We start from the raw sequence: 27,598 nt of genomic DNA, 5'->3' as shown, positions 1-27,598 counted from the left end.
TGGAAATCATGACAAGTAAGGAAATTCAATTTTCAAATAATAGTATTGATTGATCAGTTAATTTTGACTAACTAACCAAAATTGTGTTAATAAAATCAGTTAATTGTGATTAATTTAACCAAAACCATATAACCTATGAATACAAAACAAAAGAAATCTTATCATCTAAAAGCCATGGAATTTATTTCTCTAGACATGAGAATGATAGTGAAGCAAGAGGCTTTTGTATAATAGTTAGTGTATTTATCTTTTTCTTTCAGCTATCCATGCTACAGGTTCGAGAAGAACATGAAAGGGACCGGTTTTTGTTTTTGCTTACTTCTCGTATAAACCCCTTAGCATTTGTTGATCAATACGGTGAATCTCTGACTTTTCTGTACCTAGTTCTTCACTTGCAATCATTGAAAGGTGTTGTCTTTCTGTTGAGATTGAACCCTTGATTAAATCCTACAAAAGAAGAACAAAAGAAGTACAAGATACATGGAAGAAGAAACAGAAGAAAGCTTCAAGTGCAAAAGAAAAGAAGAGGAACGAGGAAGCTTGAAGCGCACGAAACGGAAGAAGAAGAGGCAAAATCAACGTGGACAACAAGAAGTCACGGACAAGGTTGGTTTGTGTAACCATAGGTTGCACACTAAAAAGAATAACGTGTGAATGCTTGTGTTAAGTCGTAACACAGTTACACAAGTGAGACACAAGGTAGAGTGAGTAAAGGTAAAAACAGAGAACAGAACAGGGTAAGAGTGAGAGAAGCACATCACTTTTCTATGTATTCAACATAGCAGCTTTTGTTGTAACAAAAAAACACTGCTTTCTCTAAATGGCTTTTGCTGTGCTATAGCTTTTGCATCAGTGCATATATTTAGGTTCCCCGACCATACAATCTTGACAATGCAAATACAACACAATGGTTGATAACATGTTGTCAGATGCAAGATGTATAGTATAGATACTTTATGTTTGCATAGACACTACAACGATAGAGTACACTTAAACCAAAAGTTTTCATGAAAAATAGATGTCACAAGTAAATGCTTCAGACAAAAACAAAGAACAAGAAAATAGGAACTTTTTTCACACAAGGATTCTTCATCTACTACTTCTATACTACTAAAAACGTTTTTAACGAAACTGAGAAACGTAAGTCTTTTATTTTCTTCAACGTCCATCCACAGAAGTGAACGAGTCAGCAAATCCAGACGGGCGTGTTGGGATACTTGTCTGTGTATTATCTTTGCTTCCATAAACAGAGGACGAGGAACCAGAGTCATCTCCCGTTTGGCTAAGCCCTTCAGAAGCTTGCCATTTCTTAACCGCCTGCGGAAGCGGAAGATCATAATCTATACCGTAAAGGTCATCAGGATCGACCTCAGTGGGTTTCCACTGGACAGTGAGCGAAGAAAGAACGTTAACGATGTGAGACATGTCAGGTCTTTGGTAAGGCTCACGTGCACAGCAATGACCAGCAAGCTCCCAAACTTTTTCAACGCTGGCTAAGGTGTCTTCGTCCAGCTTGATGTTCGGGTCTATTGCGTTCTTGAAGGCGTTCTCGTCTTTGTCTTTGCTTGCTGCCACACGACGGAACCATGTCACTAGATGGACGCTGTCTTCAGGTTGCGTCTCATCCAAGGCTTTACGACCAGTGATTAGCTCCATTAATATGACCCCGAGGCTGAATATGTCTACCTTAGTCGTCACTCTTCCCGTCACTGCCAATAATCAAACCACAAAAACGATCAAAGCATGAAACATGAGACATTAACATTTAGGTAAGGATCAAATGCAAACCTGCATATTCAGGGGCAAGGTAACCGAAGGTCCCAGCGACTCTCGTCTCGATGGAGTATTTGCCTTCAGGGGCTAAGCGGACTAACCCAAAGTCGGAGACTTTAGCACGCATATCATCACCAAGAAGGATGTTAGATGGTTTTAGATCCCTATGGATGAAACTCTGATGAGCAAGCGTGTGTAAATACTCCACACCCCTAGCTACATCCAACGCGATAGCCAACCTCCTAGTCCAATCAAGAGGTTTACGCTCTTCTTCTTTCCAGTGGAACAGATGCTGGCTCAGTGTTCCTTGCGGCATGTACTCATAGACAAGAAGCCTCTCGTTACCATCAAGGCAGTACCCTAGAAGCGCAACAAGATGACGATGACGCATTTTAGTCAAAACCGTGATCTCTGATTTGAACTCAGCGAGTCCCTTATCACTCACAACCGAAGAAGACTCCATCCTCTTGACAGCAATCTTGGTTCCATCGTGGAGTTCACCTTTGTAAACTACACCGAAACCGCCTCTCCCGAGGATATTCTCTTCGTTGAAGTTGTTAGTCACACTCCTCAGAACCTGTATGGATATCACCAAGTTACCAGACTCCACGACGTGTATGTCACTGTTGGCGCTTCCGCTGTGACTGTAAGAGCTCTCGGTTCCTCCCCCATTGTTGAGACTAGAAGCTGCAACAGTGAGTTTAATCGCATCGCTGTCACCAGAGTGATGCGGATGAATCACCATGTTGGTGTTTGGGCTCTGCACTTTAGCGGGTCTCATTCCTTTCTTGGCGTAGAGGCAAACACCGAGTCCCACAAGACACAATGCACCAACAACACCACCAACCACAGGAACAATTATCTTCACACTGCTTGACTTCTTAGAGCTTCCGTTTCCACCGTCACCACCGCCACTTCCTCCACCAGACCCTTTCCATCCCCCTGAAGTTCCAGGAGTTCCACCACTCGGTGAGACAGGTCCGTCCTTTCCGATGTTAAGGTTACCAGTAGTCACCAAATTCACACTTCCCCTGAACTTCGGCACATCACCGTAGATATCGTTGTTAGACACATCGAGTGTCCTAAGCTTAGGCAAAGTAGTAAGCTCCGTTGGTATACTCCCGGTGAGTCTATTATTAGAAAGATTAATAGTCTCCAACGAAGTAAGCTTAGCAAAACTCGGAGATATCGTACCCGTGAGCTCGTGCCTCCCTAGGTTAACCACAGTAATATTACTTCCAGAACAAGTAATCCCGATCCAGCTACCACCACACGGATCATTCCCTTTCCAACTCACCGCTAGCTTCACCGGATACCCAAACGACTCAGCTATCGAAAGCAATATCTCAACGCGAGGATCACACGGAGTACCAGCCGTATCCAAACAGAAGCTATTCGTGTTGGCAATCACATCGACACTAACCGACTTAGCGAACAACGGAGTCGGTCCTTGAAGTAAGTTATTAGTCATGTTCACAACCGTAAGCGACTTTAAACCAGTAAACGACGGTGGGACGACGCCAGTGAGCTGATTCTCTCTCACATTAAACAGTCTCAGAGACTGCAAACCAGAGAGATCGGGAATCGGTCCCGAAAACGCGTTACCTTGCAGATCAATCTCCACGAGAGAAGTCATGTTCCTCAACACCGAGATCGATCCGTTGAGCTTCTGACCGTTGAGATATAACTGCTGCAACGACGAGCCGGCTAAACTCAAAGGCAAACCTCCTTGTAAGTTGTTACGAGACAGCTTTAATGAAGAGAGGCTCGGAAGCGTCTCGGATCCGAAGAAATCGGGAATCGAACCCGTGACGTTGCAGTTGATGAGAGATAAGTTTTTAAGTGACGTGGCTTCTTTGACGGTTTCAGGAATCTCCCAAGCAGGGAAAGGGTTGTTATCGAGGTAGACTTCTTGCAACGAGTTCATTCCCGAGAAGAGATTCTTCGGGGTGGAGTCGAAGAGGTTGTCGTGGAGATTGAGCGTCTGTAGATGCATGAGGCCGAAGAGATCGGGGATCGGACCGGAGATTTTGTTGGAGAAGAACTCGAGGACGATGAGTTCGGAGAGTTTGCCGAGATCGGGAGGGAGAGTGCCGGTGACGCCTTTCTGTTTGAGCTGGATCCGAGTCACGCGGCTGCTCCCGTCGCACTGGACGGTTTCCCATTTGCAAGGGTTGGGGTTTGACCAGTCGACGTCTGATGTGAGGTTTAGGCTCGATCTGAGGGATTGCATGATGGTGGCGTCGTCGTCGTCTTGGGAAGAGGCGGAATTGAGGAAGGTTAGGAGGAGGGGGAGACAGAGGAGGAGGGGGAGATGAGATCTGGCCATTTTCGAGTGAGAATACTTTTTTTATGATTCTAGGGTTTTACGGTGGTGTCATTGAAGAAGAAGAAAAGGGGAAAGAGGAAAGACAAATTGGGAGAAGGAATCGGCGGAGATAGGGGAGAATTAAAAGTGTAGGGAGAGAGGATCATAAAAGCATTTGCCTTTTCTCTCCAAAGATGCAAGTAGTAAAATGGATGAACCAGATTAAAGTTGAATTATTAAAGTTTTGTTTCTGGGGACTACTCGGCAAGAGAAGAGAGAGAGTGTGTTGTGTGTGGGAGAGAGAAAGTGTCTATTAATAATCACTCCTAACTTCTTCTTTTTTGTCTACCGAAGTGGTGAAATTTTATGAGAATACAGCTGGCACGCGTCGTAATTAGTGGTGAAACAGTATAAAATTGGCAAAAAATGTTCATATAGTTAATGTTTGTATTTCTTGAACAAGAAAAAAAGTTAATGTTTTTATTTATCCTGAATAATCATATTTTGAGTAAGAAGATCGAAACGGTTGATTCTGATTGAAGTGAAAATTTGGTAACTCTCTCACCACGTTAATGCTAAAGAAGGAAACAAAAAGAAATCTACTGATCAAGATGAGAAAAAATGATATGGTCTTTGATTTATCATTATCTTGCATGTATCTCTATGATTGATTTTTTCGGCATTTTCGGCTCCCACTAATAATATTGATCGTCTTGCATAATTTGAATATTGTCTATAGATCTTGGATTTTTCTTCACGTTATTTCCATTTTCTTCTATAAAATAATACTACTATTAGCTTTTGTGTGACAAACTCTACAATGCGTGAAATGTATCTGTGGACTATTGAAAAGGCATTTCATATGGTGGCGGTGTATATATTAATTACGGTCAAATTAGTGGGAAAAACTATCGTAACGTGCTAAAGACAGTTTAGTATTACATCGTTTACTTATAAATAGATTAATTTCTTTGTCCACGAGTCACGATTCCGTGAGTCATCGTGGTATTTATGTTTTTTTCTATCTTTGAACGAATTAATTAAGAAAATATCTGAGGATTAAATATTAATCAGTCATCTGAATGGTCTTATCTTCTCACTAATTATTGGACAACAAGATAAATGCGATGGTCCTGAGAAAAAGAAACTGTAAAGACAGACGCCGTGAAATCCGGAGGATATTAGCCACGCATTATCTTGATCTTCGGCGGATTGTAAAACGGTCGTTATCTTACGCCGTTTACTTTTTTTTTTAATTTGTTTGAGAGATTTTTGTTTTTGGGACGTTTGACGCAGTTAAGTTTTATATGTTCGTTTGGTGAATTTATTACTGAATAGTGAGAATACTGACCACTTTCACAGTAATCTAAACTATTCTATTCTTATTGCATTGAATGAATGTCTGTTGTATTGTATTCGCGGATACAAAAATACGTACGGCATTAAAATAAGTGAAACTATAATTTATTAAATATAGTACAATTATTCTTCAAAATATTAATTAAGAAGTCACTTAATTAGAATTTGCTTATATGGATGTGTTTATAATTAATTATATTAATTTAATTGGTTATTGGTATTTAAATTTTTATTTATTTATTTAATTTTTTTAAAGGAAACTAATCTTAGATTTTACCTAATATAATCTATATCACCAAACAAATAATTAAACATTTTAAATATCGATGAGGTCAAATAATTTGTTTATAGAAACAATTAAATATCAAAATTTCTTTTTTTAATTTATAATATACATATAAATACATATCATATCATAGAAATAATTTTATAACAGTTTTAAACATATTTTTATTAATTATTTTATTAATAGTGAATCCAAAAAAGTTTTTTTTTTTGCAGAAAACTAATTCACTTAAACCTAATAAAATATCTATACACACTATATATTTTTCTAAAAATATGTCTAATGAATGCAAAACTGTCAAATATACATATTTAAAAAAATCAGTCATTTTAAATGATAAATGTTGATGGTATAGTTGAATTATCACTCTAAAAAATGATTAAAGTATTTATATATTTAAAACATGAAATTATAAAGGTAAGTCGTTTAAAATAATATTAATAAATTAACAAGTTTATTATAATATAAAATTTTAAAAACAGAACATCATACTAATATGAGACTAGAGTTAATACTCTATTAATATAACTCATATATCTATGATTATAATAAAATTATATGGTAAGTGGTTTAAAAATATATTTATCAATAAAAGGTTAATTATAATGTACAATTCAAAATCTTCCTATGTATGAGTTGAGAAGTCATTTAAGTGGATTTTGTTTTTGTGTTATTTATATGTGAAGCATAGAATTAATTCACTTAATTTGTTTGGTTGTTGGTATTTGATTTTCATTTATTTAATTAATTTTTCTTAAAGAAATTGGGAATCGAACCCGTGACGTTGCAGTTGATGAGAGATAAGTTCTTGAGTGACGTGGTTTCTTTGACTGTCTCCGGAATCTCCCAAGCAGGAAAGGGATTGTTGTCGAGGTAGACTTCTTGCAGCGAGTTCATCCCGGAGAAGAGGTTCTTCGGCGTGGAGTCGAAGAGGTTGTCGCGGAGATTGAGCGTCTGTAGATGCGTTAGACCGGAGAGATTGGGGATCGGACCAGAGATTTTGTTGGAGAAAAACTCGAGGACGATGAGCTCGGAGAGTTTGCCGAGATCGGGAGGGAGAGTGCCGGTGACGCCTTTACCTTGTCTAATCTATATTACCAAACAAACCATTTCAAATTATTTATATTGTATTTAAAATACAGTGTGTATATATGTCAAATGAGTATTTTGTCCAATTTCAAACAAAAAAATATAATCGTATTTACAATAATTATTAATCTCTTAAAATGTTCATATATGCTTTACAAATAATTAGGTTTTAAAGATTGAATGAATTATATTAATGGAACATGTGAGAATTTTGATCAAAAAAGTTTTGTCCTTAAACAAATAATAAAGTGAATAAGGTAATGTTATGATTGAAAACAATTATAAGATTTATTTTTGGTTCATTTACTACTATATACAGAAAGAAATAAATATTTAGCATAAAATATGTAAAAAATTAGAAAACATTGTCAAAAATTAATAAAAAGAATAAAATAATAAAAAATAACTCATATATCTATGATTATAATAAAATTATATGGTAAGTGGTTTAAAAATATATTTATCAATAAAAGGTTAATTATAATGTACAATTCAAAATCTTCCTATGTATGAGTTGAGAAGTCATTTAAGTGGATTTTGTTTTTGTGTTATTTTATGTGAAGCATAGAATTAATTCACTTAATTTGTTTGGTTGTTGGTATTTGATTTTTCATTTATCTAATTAAGTTTTCTTAAAGAAATCGGGAATCGAACCCGTGACGTTGCAGTTGATGAGAGATAAGTTCTTGAGTGACGTGGTTTCTTTGACTGTCTCCGGAATCTCCCAAGCAGGAAAGGGATTGTTGTTGAGGTAGACTTCTTGCAGCGAGTTCATCCCGGAGAAGAGATTCTTCGGCGTGGAGTCGAAGAGGTTGTCGCGGAGATTGAGCGTCTGTAGATGCGTTAGACCGGAGAGATTGGGGATCGGACCAGAGATTTTGTTGGAAAAAAACTCGAGGACGATGAGCTCGGAGAGTTTACCGAGATCGGGAGGGAGAGTGCCGGTGACGCCTTTACCTTGTCTAATCTATATTACCAAACAAACAATTTCAAATTATTTATATTGTATATATGTCCAATGAGTATTTTGTCCAATTTCAAACAAAAAAATATAATCGTATTTACAATAATTATTAATCTCTTAAAATGTTCATATATGCTTTACAAATAATTAGGTTTTAAAGATTGAATGAATTATATTAATGGAACATGTGAGAATTTTGATCAAAAAAGTTTTGTCCTTAAACAAATAATAAAGTGAATAAGGTAATGTTATGATTGAAAACAATTATAAGATTTATTTTTGGTTCATTTACTACTATATACAGAAAGAAATAAATATTTAGCATAAAATATGTAAAAAAATAGAAAACATTGTCAAAAATTAATAAAAAGAATAAAAAAAAGGTCGAAAAGATGCATAAAATGTGTTGAGAAAATTAATGTGATAATTACATATATAATTTCACAAGTATTTGTTATTATTAAATATTCATCGGTTATTTTTTTCTCAAACTTATGAAAACTTTACCATATTTTATACATAAATATATACTTACATATAATATTTATGTCCGCGAAATTGTAGACAACCACCTAATAAAATATCAAATAAAGAAACTCGCATATATTACTGTAAATAGGAGATAAGTAGTTGACGGTAAGTAGCTCACACATCGTTTTGTATTAAGGGCTTCTTTGCTTAATAACAAAAAAAAAAGAGATATTAGATTTTGGGAGAAAAAATAGAAAGAGATAAGAAGAGAAAGCAGGAGAAAATGTGGATTTTTGGTTAATTAATGAATTATAGTTTTTTTAGTTATTACACTTAATTTCCCTTGTATTAATTATACGCACCAACCGTAAATATTTTATATGGCGAATGGTAGATCTAGCACCTTCGTTTATGTTTTAAAGGATGGTAAGACTACGTGAGAACAACTAGTTTGCAACGTTTACGGTGACTCATCAACCAGCACCCTTTTCACTTCTTTATCATTAACAAAATTTCAATGAATAAAAGTATATAAATTATTTATCAACTGAAGTAAATAACGATCGTTTGTTTGTTTGTTTGTTTGTTTAGAATAATCTTTATAGACACTAAAGTTTTAAAAATGTTGTTTTCTTGTGTGTTGTAGATGGTTCTAAATCTAGTAAAAGATGAAATTGCAGGCAAAGACAATGAGGAGAGGCCAGATATTGTAGTATCGATGCATGAAGCCGACAGAGGCTCGTACCTACACATGACTTCCTTGTCTTTTGCAATCACAATCACATTCTTGCACATCAATAACTCCACATGATAATAAACCAAAGCTCCAAAGACAGCCATTTGTAAAGCAGTTTTAGTCTCTATCACTCAAATGAATGTTAATATGTTATGTTATCCTTCACAAAACCATTGCAATCTTGCTAATTCTAAAAAAAAAAAAATCGTACTCAGAGAACTTCCCGAGCCAGTGTACATCTTATAGCTATGCCGAACAATCTCGTAAATCTAAAAGACCCTTAAGAAACTTATACTTTTCAAGACACACTCGATCACAAGAGTCAGATTTTGACCAACTGATCAGTTGTTATAAGCTACAGCTTTAGGCTACTCCGCTCTATCACATCTCCATTAGAAAATTTGTAGTATAATACAACAAGTGTTTTCTGCAACCAACTTAAATTCTCCATCCTTTTGCTAACAACAGCACTATCTTAAGTTATAAGTTTATGAGATTTTTGTGTCATCCTCGAGGTTTGGGTATGTAAATGTTTTATGTACTTATATCGAATGAATCAATTTTAATTTATGACTTTAAATAAAAATTCTCTTGATTTTATAATAACTGTCATTTTAACCTTTTTAATTACATAAAAATGTCATTTTACAATTGTACTTAATTTTAACCAAATTTAAATACAAACTACATTGATTTTATAAAAAAATTATTTATCTCAGACACTATTGGCCAAAAAGATATAATTAATAAGAATATACATATATTTCAGTTATTTTCTTAATCTGTGTGAAAATGTCAAAGTAGTATTTATATAAACCGAGGGAGTAAAAGAAAAAGATTCGGTACAAATTGAACTCAGGTAAGGATTAATATCGAATGAATCAATTTTAATTTATGACTTTAAATAAAAATTCTCTTGATTTTATAATAACTGTCATTTTAACTTTTTTAATTACATAAAAAGTATCATTTTACAATTGTACTTAATTTTAACTAAACTTTAAATGCAAATTACATTGATTCTATAAAAAAATATTTATCTCAGACACTATTTGTAACGCCCCGGCCCACGGCTAATGGGCCACCCACGCCCGCTCTCTCGGCCCGTGGGCCCCATCCCATCCGACGGTCGGTCGTTAATTTTCCAAGGTTCGAAATCATTGTTTACTGACCCTGCAATCACCACCCGACCTTTTCCCGTGCTTTGGCCTCACTTACACGGTATCGCGAATCACTTCCCGATAGGTCACCCATCCTTCCACTACTCCAGCTCAAGCACGCTTAACTCTGGAGTTCTTTCAGGATGTGTGACGGAAAAGGTAAGTCAACTTTGGTGATATAGGTAGCCAAATCAATTCTCTTAAGCCTTTCCATGTACCACAAACCCGGGATGTTACAATTCACCCCCTCTCAAAGAACGCAACGTCCTCGTTGCGTCCCACGACAGGTCTCAAGACGCCTCTCAGGTCAGAACTGAGACGGCTAACCAGCTCTGATACCACTTGTAACGCTCCGACCCGCCCACGGCTAATGGGCCACCCACGCCCGCTCTCTCGGCCCGTGGGCCCCATCCCATCCGACGGTTGGTCGTTAATTTTTCAAGGCTCGAAATCATTGTTTACTGACCCTGCAATCACCACCCGACCTTTCCCCGTGCTTTGGCCTCACTCGCACGCTATCGCGAATCACTTCCCGATAGGTCACCCATTCTTTCACTACTCCAGCCCAAGCACGCTTAACTCTAGAGTTCTAAACGGATGTGTGACGGAAAAGGTAAGTCAACTTTGGTGATATAGGTAGCCAAATCAATTCTCTTAAGCCTTTTCACATATCACAACTCGGGATGTTACAATTCACCCCCTCTCAAAGAACGCAACGTCCTCGTTGCGCCCCACGACAGGTCTCAAGACGCCTCTCTGGTCAGAACTGAGACAGCTAACCAGCTCTGATACCACTTGTAACGCCCCGACCGCCCACGGCTAATGGGCCACCCACGCCCGCTCTCTCGGCCCGTGGGCCCCATCCCATCCGACGGTCGGTCGTTAATTTTCCAAGGTTCGAAATCATTGTTTACTGACCCTGCAATCACCACCCGACCTTTTCCCGTGCTTTGGCCTCACTTACACGGTATCGCGAATCACTTCCGATAGGTCACCCATCCTTCCACTACTCCAGCTCAAGCACGCTTAACTCTGGAGTTCTTTCAGGATGTGTGACGGAAAAGGTAAGTCAACTTTGGTGATATAGGTAGCCAAATCAATTCTCTTAAGCCTTTCCATGTACCACAAACCCGGGATGTTACACTATTGGCCAGAGAGATATAACTAATAACAACTTACATATATTTCAGCTATTTTCTTAATTTGTGTAAAAAATGTCAAAGTAGCATTTATATAAACCGAGGGAGTAAAAGAAAAGGATTTGGTACAAATTGAACTCAGGTAAGGATTAATATCAACACTGAACCGTTGTTTCACGAATATTACTATTACTGGTCAATACAAAACTCTCAAAACCTATATGTACACACGAACAACCAAGTTTTTTTTTTTTTTTTTGATTAAGCTGGGGGTATCCCAGACCTATGGAAGGGCCCAGATTAATCCCCCAAAGGAGGTGCAGCCCACGGATAGACCCTCTCTCCGGATATGCAAATGGGCCCTAAAGCATAGGTCCATATCCGTGTTGGTGTCCAGAAATCATGACTTAGTTCCCTCCAGCAGGGTTCGAACTCACAACCTAGGTGTAGGAAGGAGCCCGTCCTTACCATTGGGTCATGATGTTCTAGACACGAACAACCAAGTTGCAATTTTTTTTTGGTACGATGATCAAAAACAGCTTCTTCTTCTTCTTCGGCTACATGATGAATCCGAGATTGGGTTAGCTTTGAATGATTTGGAAAACAAACTTTTAGAGATTCTCTTCTTCAAAGGGTTTTGGAGATAGAACCATCCATTTTGAGACATATGTTGTGTGGATCACATCAGCTGTCATGGCTAGAATCAGTAAATGCCACTCCAGCTTCACCTTCTCTTTAGCTTCCTTCTCCATCATCCTTATCTGACGAGTCGCTTCAAACCTGAGAACAAAACCAAAGTTAAACCGAATCTAAACCAAGTAGTACAAGGCCAAAACTAGTGACTTTAAAATAAATATTGATTCATAAATATGCAGAGGTTCAGGGAATTTCTAATCTCCAAAGTTACGAGCTATAGTAATCGGGATAAGGATATTGACTAAGAGCAAGTGGGTACTTAAGATTATGGTGGGTAATGGCGTCGAAGCCTGATGTCGGATGATGCAAAGACTCAAGTTGAAGTTGCATGAAGTTATGTTCCCTATCAAAGGGTTAAGGCCAAAGTCAAGTATTACGTACTCTTATTGGCGAAGAGAAGTGGTCAAAAGTTGCAGTAGCTCTGGTGAAGTAGCTCCTGGTGGAGTAATGGAAACAAGGGCACCACAAGGAGATGTCGTGAGAGGAAACATGAAGTTCAAGTTAGGATTTGTGTGTCTCTGATCATAAGGGACAAAGACAAGAAAATGTAGTTCATGGTTAAAAGAAAATTTCAGAAGGTTTCCAGCTCAATACATCACATGGGATGTGGTGAATGGTTGTAGAAAATGGATTTGGAGTGGGTGTGCTCTGATCAGGAAGGGAAGATCAAGAAGTCAACCAAGATGCAAAGAATTTGAATCCAAAAACAGCTTCGCCGGAGACGCTTGGCAATGAGAAATGATAGTGACTAGATGTAGCCAAAATTGTAACAGATATGTTAACACCATTGGGAAAGCAAGCATGAGAGAGATGGTCGTGAACTATCTCAAGCTCATAAGTCCAAGGGGGGAGTTACATGCTACTAAGGTTGAACACAAAGCAAAAGTCATCGGAGTTACATGCTTCAAATCAGATATTTATCATTGTTTGGCGGAAACGCCAGATGCGTCCTTAATCTATCTTTACGAGAGGGATTATCACTTTTGGGCTGGGCCAAGTAATGAAACAAAATGTGGAGATTGTGGGCTTGTTTGCTTCAGTTGCTCCTTCCATCTTATCTCTGTAATCTCTAAGATAAGGCTGCACATAAACAAAACCTATTAAGAAAATTGGTTATCTTGCAGAGAGAAAAGAAAGATGAGTAAGTCGGTGTGAATATTGGTGATGATTGGTTCGACTATGACTGTAAAAATTTAGCTGTAAAAATTTAGTTGTATGTAAGTTGGTTGTAGCTGTAGAGTTATTACTGTAGATTTTTCTGCAGAGACTTTTGCTATAATTAAATTTGTTGTAGCTGTAAGTTATGTGATGTAGATATTTCAAAATAAAATATGTGATGTATATATAAAATAATTATTTTATCAACTAAAATAATTTATATCAATGGTTTTTATAAATTATCAAAGTTACTGTTATTTAAGATGTGATATGTAAATAATATTTATGTTATTTAAAATATTTCAATAAAATTTAAAACAAACAAAATTAAATTAAAATATTTATAGATGTTTTTACTATGATTATCTAATTTATTTGATATTATAGATAGTTTTTCATTTTACAGTTTCTACAACATATAAAACAAAGATGTCGGATTTTTGTCTAAAATCCATAAGAAAAAAATTGCTAAATTTTTTTTTGTTGTAGTTTTAAAAATAAAACTAAAGCACGATTGGTAAAAATTAATAGAAATTTGTTGTAGGTTTTAACTTTCAAAAATAAAGCTACAACATGATTGGTAAAATTTAGTGCTTTAAAAAATAAACTAGGATAAGACATGCGCCTTGCGCAGGGTGAAATATTTATTTTAAAATTTATGTTTTCATATTTTAAAATTTCATGATTTCTGAATACATGTGTTTTTGTGTTTAAAATATATTTGATATTTATGTTTTTTTAAATGTAGAATAATTAATTAAGTATAAATATTTAGTACACATAAAAAAATATAGAAGTTCAAATCAAACAATTAAAATGAAATATCATTGATATTCTTATAATCATAGATTAAGGGTTATGAAAACATTTAATGGTATTTATAAGGAAAAACTCAACCGTATATATATAGTAGGCATAGATAGGTTTTCGGATTGTTTGGAAAGTTAAAATAATTAGCACTAATTATCTAAAAACCATATTTTAATGTGATATATTAAACCAATATTTACGTAAATTTTCAATAACTACCACAAACATATTTAGCAAAGTTGTTTTAAGTTGTCGAAATTTTAGACTTGGTGACAAAGTATATTATTATCTTAAATTAAACCTACCATATAGAACTTCTTCAAAATTTTGTACCAAGCTTAAAAATTTGGTGGAATCATTAACTTGGTCAAAACGTTTCTCAACTATTCAAACAATATGGTATAAAAACAATTAATTTAATCTTACCAAAAGAGTTTGATACATAAATTGTGTATCAGGAAAATTTGGTTCAAATATTAGGATTTTTACTGTTTTCTAATGATCATAATACCGGCAGTTTACGATTGATCCTATTTCGACTCAATTAAAATTAAAAAGAACATTTAAACGACATTGATATGTTGGGCTGATACATATGGATATTTTATTTTACTAACTTGTCAGTAAATAAAATTTAAATATTTTTAGATTTTGAAGTTATACTAATTTTCAAAATATCAGATTTTTACTTTCGTTTTGAAAATATAAGATGGAAAATTAAAATATTAAAAAAGACAATTACAAATTTAAAAACTAAACTAAAATTGTGTCTCTTTGCTATAAAATATTTTTTCTTTTATTAACAAAACAACTTTGAATAACTGCGTCTATTTTGCTATTATTTTATCAAAGCGTCTCTTTGTTATTAATTAAAAAAAAACAACACTTAGAAAATCATTAGTTTCTGTTTTATACCAAAAGCATGCAATACTTAGACCATAATATATAGTAAATTTTGATTTAAATTTCTTTTTTAGTAATATGGACTAAGATTATATCTTACATATTTTTTTTAAAAAAAGTATTATGTTGAATCACAATATAAATCAACCCTGAGCCATTTAAAGAAAGTATCATTTAATGAGATCGTTGAGTATTAATTTAATGAGATCGCCGAATATTAATTTAATGAGATCGTCGAGTATTAAGTTTATCATATCATATACATTTATGTTTGGATTAATATAATATTTCCTAGAAATTGGATTTTGAACTTACTAATTTTTAATTAATTTTTATGGTGCCACGTAAACAAAATTAACATCATAATTAAGTGACACTTAAGCAAGATTTTTTTAGTTAATACAAACTTAAGGTTACAACTTTTTAAATGTTTCTTTATTAATATATAGAGGATAATCATACTTTTTGGTCAAATTAAATAAGCATACTTAGTACGCGTATCTTTACTTTAAATGCAAAAATAAATTTTCATATTTTGATTAGGAAAATTTTGCATAAATGTTGCTAACTATGATTAACTTACTTTGTACAGAATAAGAAACTAAATTATTATCTTTATTAATATAGTCAAATATATAGAGTAATTAATCACTGAAAAGAATCCAATTTTCTTATTGCGTAACGCAAGGATTCATATTTCTTATTTATGGTATTCGAAACACTGTCATAAATAGGAAAAAAGATTTATATGCGTAACTATAGTCTAAACCAATATTTGAGAGAAGTGAGACCAATGGCAAAACCTGTAATATATTTAGTAAATTAAGGATATTTCTAAATATGGTTTGAAGAGAATTGTGGAACAGACATGTCAGCATGATATTGGGGTAAATAATTATTAATTAAAAAGTTATTTTTTACTTTTCTTCCCTATTAATAAGAAAGAGATGATACATATTTATTAATTTGAATTTGTTCATAAATGTATTCACCTATTAATCAATAAAGGAAAAATAATTATATGTTAGATTGTTAGTCCAATATTGAATTTATTTGTTTTATATTAAAAAAAGAAAGATATAAACTCGTGAGAATATTTTGAGTAGTAAATGTATTACTATCAATGTTCCACCATATATTCATATATTTCCATAAATTAAAAATCCAATTAATATTGACAAACTTGTGTGAAGAAGCTTTAAATATATTGTTTTACCAAGTAAGATAAGCTTAATTATACGGTAACCGAAATTCCATATAGAGAAAAAATACTTTGATATAAATTTCTATATTTCCGACTTTACAATATGCTAGATATATAGTTCCCTACATATATTAAATTTCATAATCTCTATATATATATTCTCCATATTATTTATATATGTGACAATTATAATAAATTAAATAAATATGTGGCCAGTCCTCATATTTGTATATGAAAATATGAACACCAAATATAAATCATATAATAAAACATATTTTGTGTGACTGCTTTCTCTGAGTTGGTCTTCCATGAATGAGACTATTATCAAATTCTTGATTATTAGCTAATAATCAATAAACAAAAATTCAAAAAAAATCAAGTCTATTCATTTACCGAAATTATGCAACTGCTAATCAAAAATATTAAAATAACAAAGAGTAACAAACAGCTGCATATAATATTCTTAAAAGTAAACATAAAAGAAATAAGGAAAGATACTTGTGGCCTAATTTGAAAAAAAAAAACTATCGACTTAGAAAGGTAAAGCAAGTCAGTATTTTTTTACCGACTCAGAAAGGTAAAGCTGTAAATTAGAAAGGTAAAGCTCAAATTCGATTCTTAGTCTGAACTCGATTCTTAGTCTCTCGCAGAAAAACCTGTGAATTAGAAAGGTAAAGATAAAAGTAATATACTTAAAAGTAAACATTAAAAAAATGTGTATTACAAAAACCTGTGAATTGGAAAGATAAAGCTCCACTTCGATTCTTAGTCTCTCGCTTGAAAATGCTCTGGTTAAAACCCTGAAAACCATTAGACGGATTGCTATCAGACAAAAAAAAAAGAGCAACATGTACACGAATTATAAGGCAATAAAAGTAATAGAAACCTTATATAATCACACCTACATGTACACGACTTATTTTGTTCGGAATGACCTCCACTATCATTATATATATTTTTAGATCTTGTGCACCAAGTTTAAATTTCCGTTAGTATTATGCAATTAATACCCGATATTTTTTTACTCATAATTGCCACTCCTTGAATGACAGCATAATTGTCTATTTTGAAAATGAATAAATGATATAAGGAATGATTGTTTAATCATTATGGACGGATCATAATTGCCAATCATAGTAGTTTCCAAAATCGAAACCAAATTAAAATCGCTCTACAAAGATTGCTATAAATGTACACACAAAACTAAAGAAAATAAATTAGTGGCATTAAATTAATACACGAAATTAAAGGCAATAAATTAAGGTTGCTATAAACGGATGCATCATTAATTGAATGCGAATAATTCGATTATAAGACTATATTATATAAGTCGATTATTCACATGTATCACAATGACATTCATATGTAATTATTCTAGTAAATTGAGGGTAAATTTAAAAATGGGTTGAGAATGAATATGGTGCCGCCACGTCAGCATGGCACACATGTAAATAACTTACAAAACAAATGTTATTCTCAAAAATTGCTCATTGATTAATAAGAAGGGGATATATCCAATAGTAATCCGAGTATAGATTTTTGAAAACAATTATTATGAGTAGGATATAATTGTAATCTAAACAAAACTATAAAATGAAGGCTGTCTCCTAAAATGAACCAAAACTATAAAATGAACCACTTACATTTATATTTAAAATATTCATATTTTTCGGACAGACAAATATCATTATATATGGAAGGATCATAAATTGCCTAATCATTATAAAATGATCATAAATTGTAAATCATAGTACTCATCAAATCTGACACCAAATTAAAGTCCACCAGCCGAGTTTCCCATATATAAACAAATGAAACAAAACACAATAAATTCAAACATTTAAGTCATACACGCAATTATATGAACGTTACCATAAACGGATAAATCGGAATTGAATGCTAAATAATTCGATGAATTATATTAATGTTTGACGATGAGAGTATATTATATGACAATGGCATACTTATGTAATTATTCTAGTGAGTTGAGGGCAAATATACAAATCGGCTGAGAATGAATATGGTGCCGACACGTCAGCATGGCACACCCGTAAATAACTTATAAACCAAAGGTTACTCTTTAAAAATGCTTCTTGATTAATAAGAAGAGGATAAAGCTAAAGTAGATAGATACAACTCAACCGATCACCCACATTGTTTCACAAGGAAACAAAAGGACCGACCAATGCAACCGGGAAAATGAAAAAAACAACAACACATTTTTAGCTATAAAAGGAAGACCTCTGTGACACATGAGTATCATCCGAACACAAGACCTCTGTGACACATGAGTATCATCCGAACACACTTATTCTATGTTGTGTTTTCATATTAAGCGCTTAAAGCATTTGTGTAGATTCTTTAACTGATAGTAGAAGTTGTGGGAGACGGTTCTCACCCGAGACATACATGTTCAAGTCCGGGAACTCAGTAATCAAATTATATATGTTAAGGAATTAAGCAATCTAACGATCAATGACTCCCAATAAAACAAATAGCAGAATATACAATATGCTTTGTTTTTAACACTATATTCCAACCAATGGCCAGAGTAAACTGATATCTGAATCGTCTCGGTTTATTTCCAAACACTCTTTTAGGATTCATGACCACGAGTATGACAAATACCTTTCATAAGATATTTACATCCTAATTCATTTCTTTGATATGAAGGATATTCAGATATCCTTTTTCTCTCACAAGGATCACAAGGTAAATTCTCAAAATCATCTTCACCAGACGTGGATGCAAAATTTGTGTAAATTCTCCAAATCATCTTCATCAGACATGATGCAAATTTTCTTTTAGATCGGATGGAAGACCCTCAACTATTTTTACATCGGGTGGAAAACCCCCAACTATTTATGTTCTTAAACATTCAACTAGTAAATCGTTAATGTCTTTAACCCTCCATTAACAAAATAATATTTTCTAAATCGACACGAGATACTTAAAACCACTTTTATCAGTGGGCAGTAACATGATTCATCCCCAAATAAAAATTAAGGTTTTTCTTCCTTTTCAAGAACCATTGAAGGTGAGATAAGTAAAAAAAATTGTGTTGTTTCTATAGGATGTAGACAGATGCCAGATCGACTTGCGTAAAAAATATGAACTTTGGAATGTTAAATAAATGAACATGAGAGAAAGAATTATGATCAGAAATAACACAGATTTTTTACTTATCTCAGTCTCAATTAACGGTTTCCCGTTCAGAAAACACGACTTTGTTTAAGGAGGGTTAAAGGCTTTAAATGTTTTTTTGTTTGAGGGTCTAAAAACATAAATTTTTAGTTAAGGGGTTTTTCATCCGATTTAGAAATAGTTGGATGTTTAAATCACTAAAATATCTATTAGTTGTAAATATCTTGTGTCATTTTTATGATTATATAAAACACCACATATTAGTTTAACAGATCTCCGTTCAGAAAAGACGATTATGTTTACGGAAAGTTAACGACATAATGATTGATGATGAGTTAACGACATTTTAACGGTTTAATAGTTGACTATTAAAAACATAAACTTTTAGTTGGGGATTTTCCATCAAATTTTAAAATAGTTAGGGGCTCAAATAACTATAAATATTTCATGAATTCTGACGATTCGTGTTATTTGTATCATATAAATAAAAAAAAATCATTTAGTTTTAACTTTTACCTCTTTAGCTTTTCTGTTGAACTCGTTATCCGCAATCTTTGCATCGTGTGCGTTATGTTGTCTTGTTGAGAGAATTTGATTTGTACAAAGAAAGAAGACAGACAAAAACGCGGGCGTAGTACAGCTAGGTCAATTTTACAATTTCCTTTAATAATTTCATTTAGTTTTCAAATGGCCTTTTCAAAAATTATCTTTATTCTTTTTTTTTGCAAGAGTTCCTTTATTCTTCTTTCGCAAGAGTTGCACCAGTGGGTGAGACAGAGCTGTCTTTTAGTACGTGCAACTGAAGTGGTCGAACATGTTTCGAAATTTTAAAGAGTCCACTGTTTTAGTAATAGTTATAAATTTAAAATCATATATTTAACAAAAAATCAAAATAACTATATTTGAATATAAATTTCGCATTTATAACAATATAAATTAAAATTTTGTATATATAACCAACTAAAAATGCAATAAATTAGGAAATAATTAGTATTTATATCAATAATATATTTTGGAAAGGAAGAAATAGTAGTTGATGTGTGTTTGAATATTCAGTGGTAGTATAGAAAGTTGATATTCTAAACTGATTATGTTTAGGAAACAATTATCCATGATATATTTTCTTCACAGCTTTTTCCTATAAAAAATAGCAAACACAAAAAAAAAGAATTGCCTACAACTTCTGTCGACAAGCGAAAAAATAGTTCCTTGTCTACTCAAGAGTATTATAGCCTACAACTACTATCCAGATTTTGTTACTATATTATATATATAGATTATAATTTTTGATTGTGGATATAATAAATGTAAAAATAAACTGAAAAACTAGAAGAATGGCTAGAAGAATGATCAAATTTGATAATTTAATCGAAGATTTTGAATTGAAAATGTCAAATGATCAAGTTCAATGATTTGATTAATGATTTTGTATTAAAAACTTGAAAATAAATATAAAATAAATTAATTTGATGTGTTTATTTTATATTATAATAATAATTTTGTAAAAAAGATATAAAATTTTCAGATGATTGAAAAGGATCTTATTTTTATTTTTTGAACAGGGTCTATATAAAGTTTGAGACGGCTCTGGGGTGAGACAGGTACTTCGTTCCGATGTTAGCGTTACCAGAAGTCACCACATTCACACTTTCGGTGAACTTGGGCACATCACCGTTGATATTGTTGTTAGACACATCTAGTTTTCTAAGCTTACGCAAAGTGGTAAGCTCTGTCGGAATACTCCCGGTGAGTTGGTTATTAGAAAGATTAATAGTTTCCAAAGAAGTAAGCTTAGCAAAACTCGGAGATATCGAACCCGTGAGCTCCTGCCTCCCTAGGTCAACCACTGTAACGTCACTTCCGGAACAAGTAATCCCGATCCAGCCACACGGATCATTACCTTTCCAACTCTTGGCAAGCTTCACCGGATATCCAAATGACTCAGCTACAGAAAGCAAGGTCTGGACACGTGGATCACATGGAGTACCAGGAGTATCCAGACAGAAGCTATTCGTATTGGCTATTGCATCAACAGCGACTGAGTTTTGGAATAACGGCATCGGTCCTTGAAAGCAGTTATTAGTCAAATTCACGACAGTGAGCGAATTGAGAGCAGTGAAGGACGGTGGAACAAGGCCGGTGAGCTGATTCTCTCTTACATTGAACAATCTCAGAGACTGCAAACCAGAGAGATCAGGGATGGGACCCGAAAAGGCGTTGCCTTGCAGATCAAACTCGACGAGAGAAGTCATGCTCTGTAACACCGAGATTGACCCATTGAGATTCTGTCCGTTGAGATAGAGTTGCTGTAGTGACGAGCGTCTGAAGCTCTCAGGCAACCCTCCGTGGAGATTGTTCTGAGACAGCTTTAAAGAAACGAGGTTCGGGAGCGTCTCGGAACTGAAGAAATCAGGAATCGAACCCGTGACATTGCAGTTGATGAGGGAGAGGTTCTTAAGAGACTTCACTTCCTTAACGCTCTCTGGAATCTCCCAAGAAGGGAAGGGGTTGTTGTCCAGGTACATTTCTTGTAATGAGTTCATCCCCGAGAAGAGATTCCCCGGATTTGAATCGAAGAGATTGTCGTGCAGATTCAGCCTCTGCAATTGCGTTAGACCGGAGAGATCGGGAACTGCACCAGATATTTTGTTGGAGAAGAACTCGAGGACGATGAGCTCGGTGAGTTTACCGAGATCAGGAGGGAGAGTCCCGCGGATCCCTTTCTGTTTGAGCTGGATCCTCGTGACGCGGTTGTTTGTGCTGCACTGGACGTTGTTCCATTTGCAAGGGTCAGGGTCCGACCAGTTGACGTCTGATGTGAGAGTCAGACTTGATTTGAGAGATTGCATGATCGTCGCATCATCCTGAGAAGCGGCAAAATTCAGTAGGGAGAGGAAGAGACAGAAAAGACGCAGATAAGATCTGGTCATTTTCGTCGGCCTTTGTGGTGGCAGAGTGAGACTGACTACTTGAGAGATGGAGGAGAAAATGTTGTGTGTGGATTTACTCGAGAAGAGAAAGTGTGTTGTGTCTAGGATAGAGACACTGTCTCTATTAATAACTGAAAGAACAGTATAAAACGGGAAAAATATTCATAGTCAAACAAATTAGATTATCTCCTATGTTAATGCTTGTATATATCCTATGTTAATGTTTGTATATATCCTGAATGATTTTTAAAGTAAGAATTGACAGATTGAATGAAAAATTGGTAACTCTTGACCATTTTTATGGTAGGAAGGAAACAAAAAAAAATCTACAGATATAAAAAACGTGATATGGTCTTTGATTTATTATTTTCTTGCATGTATTTATGTGATTGATTTTTCCGCATTTTTGGCTCCCACTATGAATTAAGGATGACACTTGAATTCTACTATAATTTTAAATATTTATGATTGATTTCATGCTTCACGAATATTTTAAGTTTTTTATTTGTTTGATTCAAAAAATACAGATATTTTGTGATATATATTTACAGATATCTTATCCACTTGTTGAATACAAGTTTGTTTAAAAAAATATATTTTACATAATATAAAGTAAAAATAAAGATTAATGAAACTTTATGTATCATAAATTTTAAAAATTTGTTAAAATGTTTGTAGAAAACATAAAATTTAGAAAAAATTTAATTTATATAAAGATTTTATATTCCTCTCTTAATTTAATATTTGTTGCGGAATTCGTGGTTCTTCTGATACCACTTGTAGAGTCAATCGTAACTCTAACAAGACTTCCTTGGGGATTCGTAACATCCCCTGGTCCCTTTGATCTTTCCCATTGATTCAATCCTTGTTCATGACACAAGAGTTTCTAACCCAGTTCGCGGCCGCAGCACACTACATCTGGGGTGGATCCAGGATCCACAACATCCACTATGAAATATCGGAAAACACCTCCAATGTGGTTTACAAGATCATTACTTTCTCTGTTCCTGGGTATGCAAACCCTAGAGAGTATAAAGAGATAATACAAGAGTACATGGCTAAGAGCTAAGACTAGAACAGCATATCATCTCTAGCTTACTCTATCTCTCTAAGAGACGCTATGGAAGCTCCCTCTGGATGCTTGAGGCTCGTGCCTCCCAGAAGCTTAGCTTAGAGATCTCTGTCGTGATCTCTCTTTCTTTGTATTGTCAGCACTTAACCTAATGGGCTTTATCGATTAGGCCCATAGGTTGTCCACACGTAACTTGTGCAACTCGGCCCAGCCGATGAACAAGTCCGATGGGCTTGACCAAACCTCACAAATCTCCACCTGTTTGGTCCAAGTCCATAACCCTTCCTTTGTGCTCGACACCTCTTGAAACTTTAGCAAATATGCTCATCCTCTGCATCTCCATGTCTTCTCTTATCTCTTCTCACTTCTCTCAGCTCCACCTTGAGCTTAGCTTGAAGTCCTCTCATGATCTTCTTGAAACCTGCATAAGCTTACACTTATACACCAAAACTACTGTAGATTAAACACTTAAATCCACTTAGCTCCATCAATGAAAAATAAACATCATGCTTGATGAAGGGTACGTGACAATCCCATTGTTATTCTGAATTTCCATCACCTTCATCCATTGTCTTGAGTTGTTAACCCAGCTGCTACACTCCAAGTGTCAAGCTCAACTCCTCATTGAAGTCGTGTTACTTTATATCTTACTCCTCGTGAACTTATCAACAACAAAGCCTTGCTGTCAAAACCACGAACTTGTTCAAGTCTTGAACATAAACCTGAACATCTTTCTGCAAATTGATTTTCTCCTTGTCCTTTCGATTCCACTCATGTACACTGAGCCTTGAACCAAAATTACCTGAATTCTGTGCAGCTACCTTCGAACCATATATGCTTCAAACCTGAAACAACCTCTGATTCTCTACTTGTTTAAACACTTCAGCCTTGAACATGTTTTGTACCGCTGTTGCTCTGAACAGGACCCGCCATCCAACCATCACTGCTGGACAGACTTTCGACACAACCTTGGTTCACCCTTCATGTTGTTAACATAATATGCTACCACATAATTCTCCTTGAATCAACCGCAAACCCTTGAAGTCACTCATGCTCCATATCTCTGAAACAGTCTTTGACTTACCCTTGATGTTCTTGAACAGACTGCACTTGAGCATCACTTTGTACCGCTGCACAAGCAGGACACGCCGCCTAACACCACCTGATTAGGAAGACTTTCGACACAAACATCTTTGCTCCACCATCTGATCAACCTGTTCTGCAACAACAGAACCCCACTAACAGATTTAGACCCCACTGCTAGTTAAATGAACTGAGCCTTATACCATCCAATCCATGATACGCCTTGGCTCTCCTCACTAGCTGCCTGTGATATCTATCTAGAATGCCTGATATCTCTCCTTTACTCAGCTGTGAATTCCTTTCCTCAATACCCTTCTTGTACTGAGATGTATACAACACTGAAACTTGTGCATCACCATCAACGACTTGAACACGCCTGTTAGTCATTGAACATGCCATTAGCCAATGGACTTCCTTGAAGAAAACTTCCTCAGTACTCCATGTGATGCGACCATATTTCCAGAACTGCACTTGTTATGTTCCCTTAAATGCAATCGGATTTTCTTTGCATTTAAATCTTCATGAAACTTCTTTCAGTTCCACGACTTGAGCTTAAGATGAGCATGCTTGTGGAGAACAAGTCTTACCCTTCCTGAGATGAACAAACTGTAAGACAATTCCCTGCAATCCCTGCGATGTCTTCTAACAGTTTCTTACTTTGCTTCATCTCACCAATCTTCATCTTCACTGCTCAATACTTCAGTATCTCTTGATACTTGCTTCCCTTCAGTTTAACTAAGTACTTCACCACGTGTTCCCTTGCATCATACTCGGCTCTGTGTTCCTCTGTATCAACTTCACTGCAGTGTACTCATGATACAAATGCCGATTTACTTGTCTCGCCTACAAATAATCTTATGTAAGACTCCCCTTACAAATCTCCTTCTGATGATGCGCCTTGTACTTGTTAACTGATCCTGACACTCCTGGCCTTGACATTCTGAACATATCCACAAGCCCCTTATCATGGATATAACCTTTCCCCTTCAGCTCTTACTCCCTTGAGCTGACAAAGTTGCTAACCCGAAACTTCTACCTTTCAGCTGAACCAATCAAGACATCTTCTAAACCAGTGACTCACTCCACCCGGAATCAGATTATATATACCCCTGATGCATCAATCCTTATATAATCTCAGTGGCTCCACCTGAATCAGATAACCCTTTAGAAGTACCATGTCTCTGTAACTAAGTTTCTGCAACTGTTCAATGTTCCTGTCGGCCTTTAAACATATCTCTCATCATCCATGCATGTGATGCTCCTGAGATACTCCCTTTACAGCTTCTGTCGTGTCAAACTCGAACCCATGACGAATTTCTCAAGCGGTAACTATACTCGAACCCTGACTTGTTCAAGTACGAAGTTCCGACCTGGTCAAGTCTGCAAATTTCTCCTTTTGCCTTTGAGCTTCAATTCTTATCCGAGAGCTCCACCTTGACCACTGTGGTCGTGACACCAAAACCGGCGTCCTTTACTTCTCCTCTGAGTCTATTCATCTGGAATTGCCGACTCAGACATCCATGACGATTCCTCTAAGGTATAACTCACACACGCTTCTCCTAGCTGTGGTAGCGACTTTCTGCTTCTTGAACAAGTGTTGATGACTGTTGTCTTATACCCTTTATCCTCAGGATTACAACCTGTCGTAACAACCTGTTCAACCCGATTCCGCCTGCGCATTTTCCTCTGCCTTTGACCAGAATCTTCAAGCTAAGTCTAACCTTGAATCACCTTTTTATCTTCAGGTTTTCCCCGTCACTCACACGACCTCACTAAAGCTTCTGCATGTTGTTACCACAAATAACCATTTGCTCCAACATACCCTTGTGTAGGCTTTTACACACTTATCCCATACTCTAGTTTCTTCTTCGTGGAGGTACAACCTATTCCTGTCACACTGACTTGGTGACTTCTCTGGCTTTATTTTACCAGCCAGAAAACCTTTCCTCTCATGCACCCACGAGCCTGAATTGTACTGACCCAAAACAGAATCACCTCTGTTTCGTCACATTGTTGTCACACGACAACCAACCTGTGCAGCTGCAAGATCCGTTGATCATCTTTCGCAAATACATCCTGCATTCCTTGTGATCTCTGAAAACCTTCAGTCCCTGTGAGATTGATGACCTTTGATTCCTTCTCCTTAAGCCTAGCTTTGACTTAAGATGAGTCTGTACTCCCTTGAGATATCATCCATCCCAAACGACTCAAATCAATCTCCAACACTCTGATCATGAACACGCCAACCTGTGCAGCTGTTATGCTGCAGCTTGCGCGAGTCTTTCCTTTCTTGCAAACAACCGCTGCATCCCTTGCAAGTCTCTCATCATGATTTCATAGACCTGAAACCATCACGTGCATTAGGATCTTCCACTGTGAACGTTTCTTCCTCTGTCTCTGACGTTGTCTTTGTCTACCACATACAAACGTCATCTGCTTCTTCTCTGATGCTCCATATCCTTTAGCATCATCATTGGTTCGTTACTTCTGAAATAATCATGTGATTGTGACTACAAATCTACTGATTCTTCTTCTCCAGAATTTCCAGCTGATGTCGATGCTAATTTGAAGCTCTTGCAGAATCTGAATCACCATTGCCTCAAACCAGAAGCTCTTTAACTCAATCCTAACAAACCTCAATAGCCTGTAGACACTAAACTCCCCATCCTGAGAATTTCCTTTGTAACAACCTGAATGAACACATTTCCTTGAACATCTCTCTGAATCGCTGTTGTTGCCAACAGAACCTGCCGCTTAGCTCAACCTGCTAAGAAGACTTTCGACGCAAAGAATTCCTGCTCAACCTCTGCTCAAACAAATCATTACCTCTGCAACCGTGATACCCTGTAGACCCATTTGTTTCCCCTCATATGCTTTGAGAAGCCAAAACAAACTGCTACTGAATCCCATGCAGAAAACCCGAAACATACTTGTTTCAATCCTGAATCAATCTCGATTTGATACCGCCACCTGTTCAGCCGAACTCTGCCTTGAACAAGTAACTCCTCGTTCTCGCAGATCCATTCCAGCAGAAAACTATGTGTTACGCCAAACACATATCTGCTTAGAAAACCACACTGCATTCCCTCTGAAAATAGCAGTCTTGTAGTATCTTGTTCTCTGAACCTCTACCCAACTGTAGACTCTCATGATCACACATAGACGAACCCGCATGAGTCGATCTCTTTCAAACCATTCTGCAACACCCTTCACGCTGACTAAAGAATACCATCTGAACAGCCATGAAACACTCATATCTTTCAAGGTTCTAAGGCGTCCCCTAGTTCCAAGAACTCCATGAGATACCGAGCTG

The 27,598-nt window shown here is 35.6% G+C and overlaps 3 protein-coding genes across 3 annotated transcripts; all 3 read right to left on the bottom strand.

The window, feature by feature from the left end:
* Positions 1-985: 985 nt before the first annotated feature.
* LOC108854326 (receptor-like kinase TMK3) lies at positions 986-4,377 on the bottom strand. The gene is made up of 2 exons (XM_018627853.2): positions 1,789-4,377; positions 986-1,709 (listed from the first exon to the last, which is right to left on the bottom strand). Exons 1-2 carry the CDS (start codon positions 4,100-4,102, stop codon positions 1,159-1,161), a joined length of 2,865 nt encoding a protein of 954 aa, XP_018483355.2. The 5' UTR covers positions 4,103-4,377; the 3' UTR covers positions 986-1,158.
* A 2,093-nt stretch (positions 4,378-6,470) lies between these two features.
* On the bottom strand, positions 6,471-9,090 carry LOC130511132 (receptor-like kinase TMK3). Its single transcript, XM_057007993.1, has 3 exons — positions 8,929-9,090; positions 7,477-7,782; positions 6,471-6,815 (listed from the first exon to the last, which is right to left on the bottom strand). Exons 1-3 carry the CDS (start codon positions 9,088-9,090, stop codon positions 6,471-6,473), a joined length of 813 nt encoding a protein of 270 aa, XP_056863973.1.
* A 2,806-nt stretch (positions 9,091-11,896) lies between these two features.
* Positions 11,897-22,130, bottom strand: LOC108850388 (receptor-like kinase TMK3). The gene is made up of 5 exons (XM_057007992.1): positions 20,806-22,130; positions 16,622-16,712; positions 12,396-12,499; positions 12,193-12,324; positions 11,897-12,065 (listed from the first exon to the last, which is right to left on the bottom strand). The coding sequence occupies exons 1-5, from the start codon at positions 22,128-22,130 to the stop codon at positions 11,897-11,899; spliced, it is 1,821 nt and encodes a 606-aa protein (XP_056863972.1).
* Between the last annotated feature and the right edge of the window lie 5,468 nt (positions 22,131-27,598).

This window comes from Raphanus sativus, chromosome 4 (assembly GCF_000801105.2).
Source record: "Raphanus sativus cultivar WK10039 chromosome 4, ASM80110v3, whole genome shotgun sequence".
Taxonomy (NCBI): domain Eukaryota; kingdom Viridiplantae; phylum Streptophyta; class Magnoliopsida; order Brassicales; family Brassicaceae; genus Raphanus; species Raphanus sativus.
Note: the sequence above shows the minus strand (reverse complement) of the source record. Positions and strands in the feature narration are given on the sequence as shown.

Coding starts and splice junctions, on each gene's coding strand:
- LOC108854326 (XM_018627853.2), bottom strand. CDS start 4,102: ATGGCCAGATCTCATCTCCCCCTCCTCCTCTGTCTCCCCCTCCTCCTA. Junction 1,710..1,788: donor CCTTGCCCCTGAATATGCAG/GTTTGCATTTGA, acceptor GATTATTGGCAG/TGACGGGAAGAGTGACGACT.
- LOC130511132 (XM_057007993.1), bottom strand. CDS start 9,090: ATGGCTGTCTTTGGAGCTTTGGTTTATTATCATGTGGAGTTATTGATG. Junction 7,783..8,928: donor TCTCCTCATTGTCTTTGCCT/GCAATTTCATCT, acceptor TTGGTAATATAG/ATTAGACAAGGTAAAGGCGT. Junction 6,816..7,476: donor TATCTCTCATCAACTGCAAC/GTCACGGGTTCG, acceptor TTGGTAATATAG/ATTAGACAAGGTAAAGGCGT.
- LOC108850388 (XM_057007992.1), bottom strand. CDS start 22,130: ATGACCAGATCTTATCTGCGTCTTTTCTGTCTCTTCCTCTCCCTACTG. Junction 16,713..20,805: donor AACGCTAACATCGGAACGAA/GTACCTGTCTCA, acceptor TCTAATTCACAG/GTTTTTCTGCGAGAGACTAA. Junction 12,066..12,192: donor TATCCCGATTACTATAGCTC/GTAACTTTGGAG, acceptor TTTTGTTCTCAG/GTTTGAAGCGACTCGTCAGA.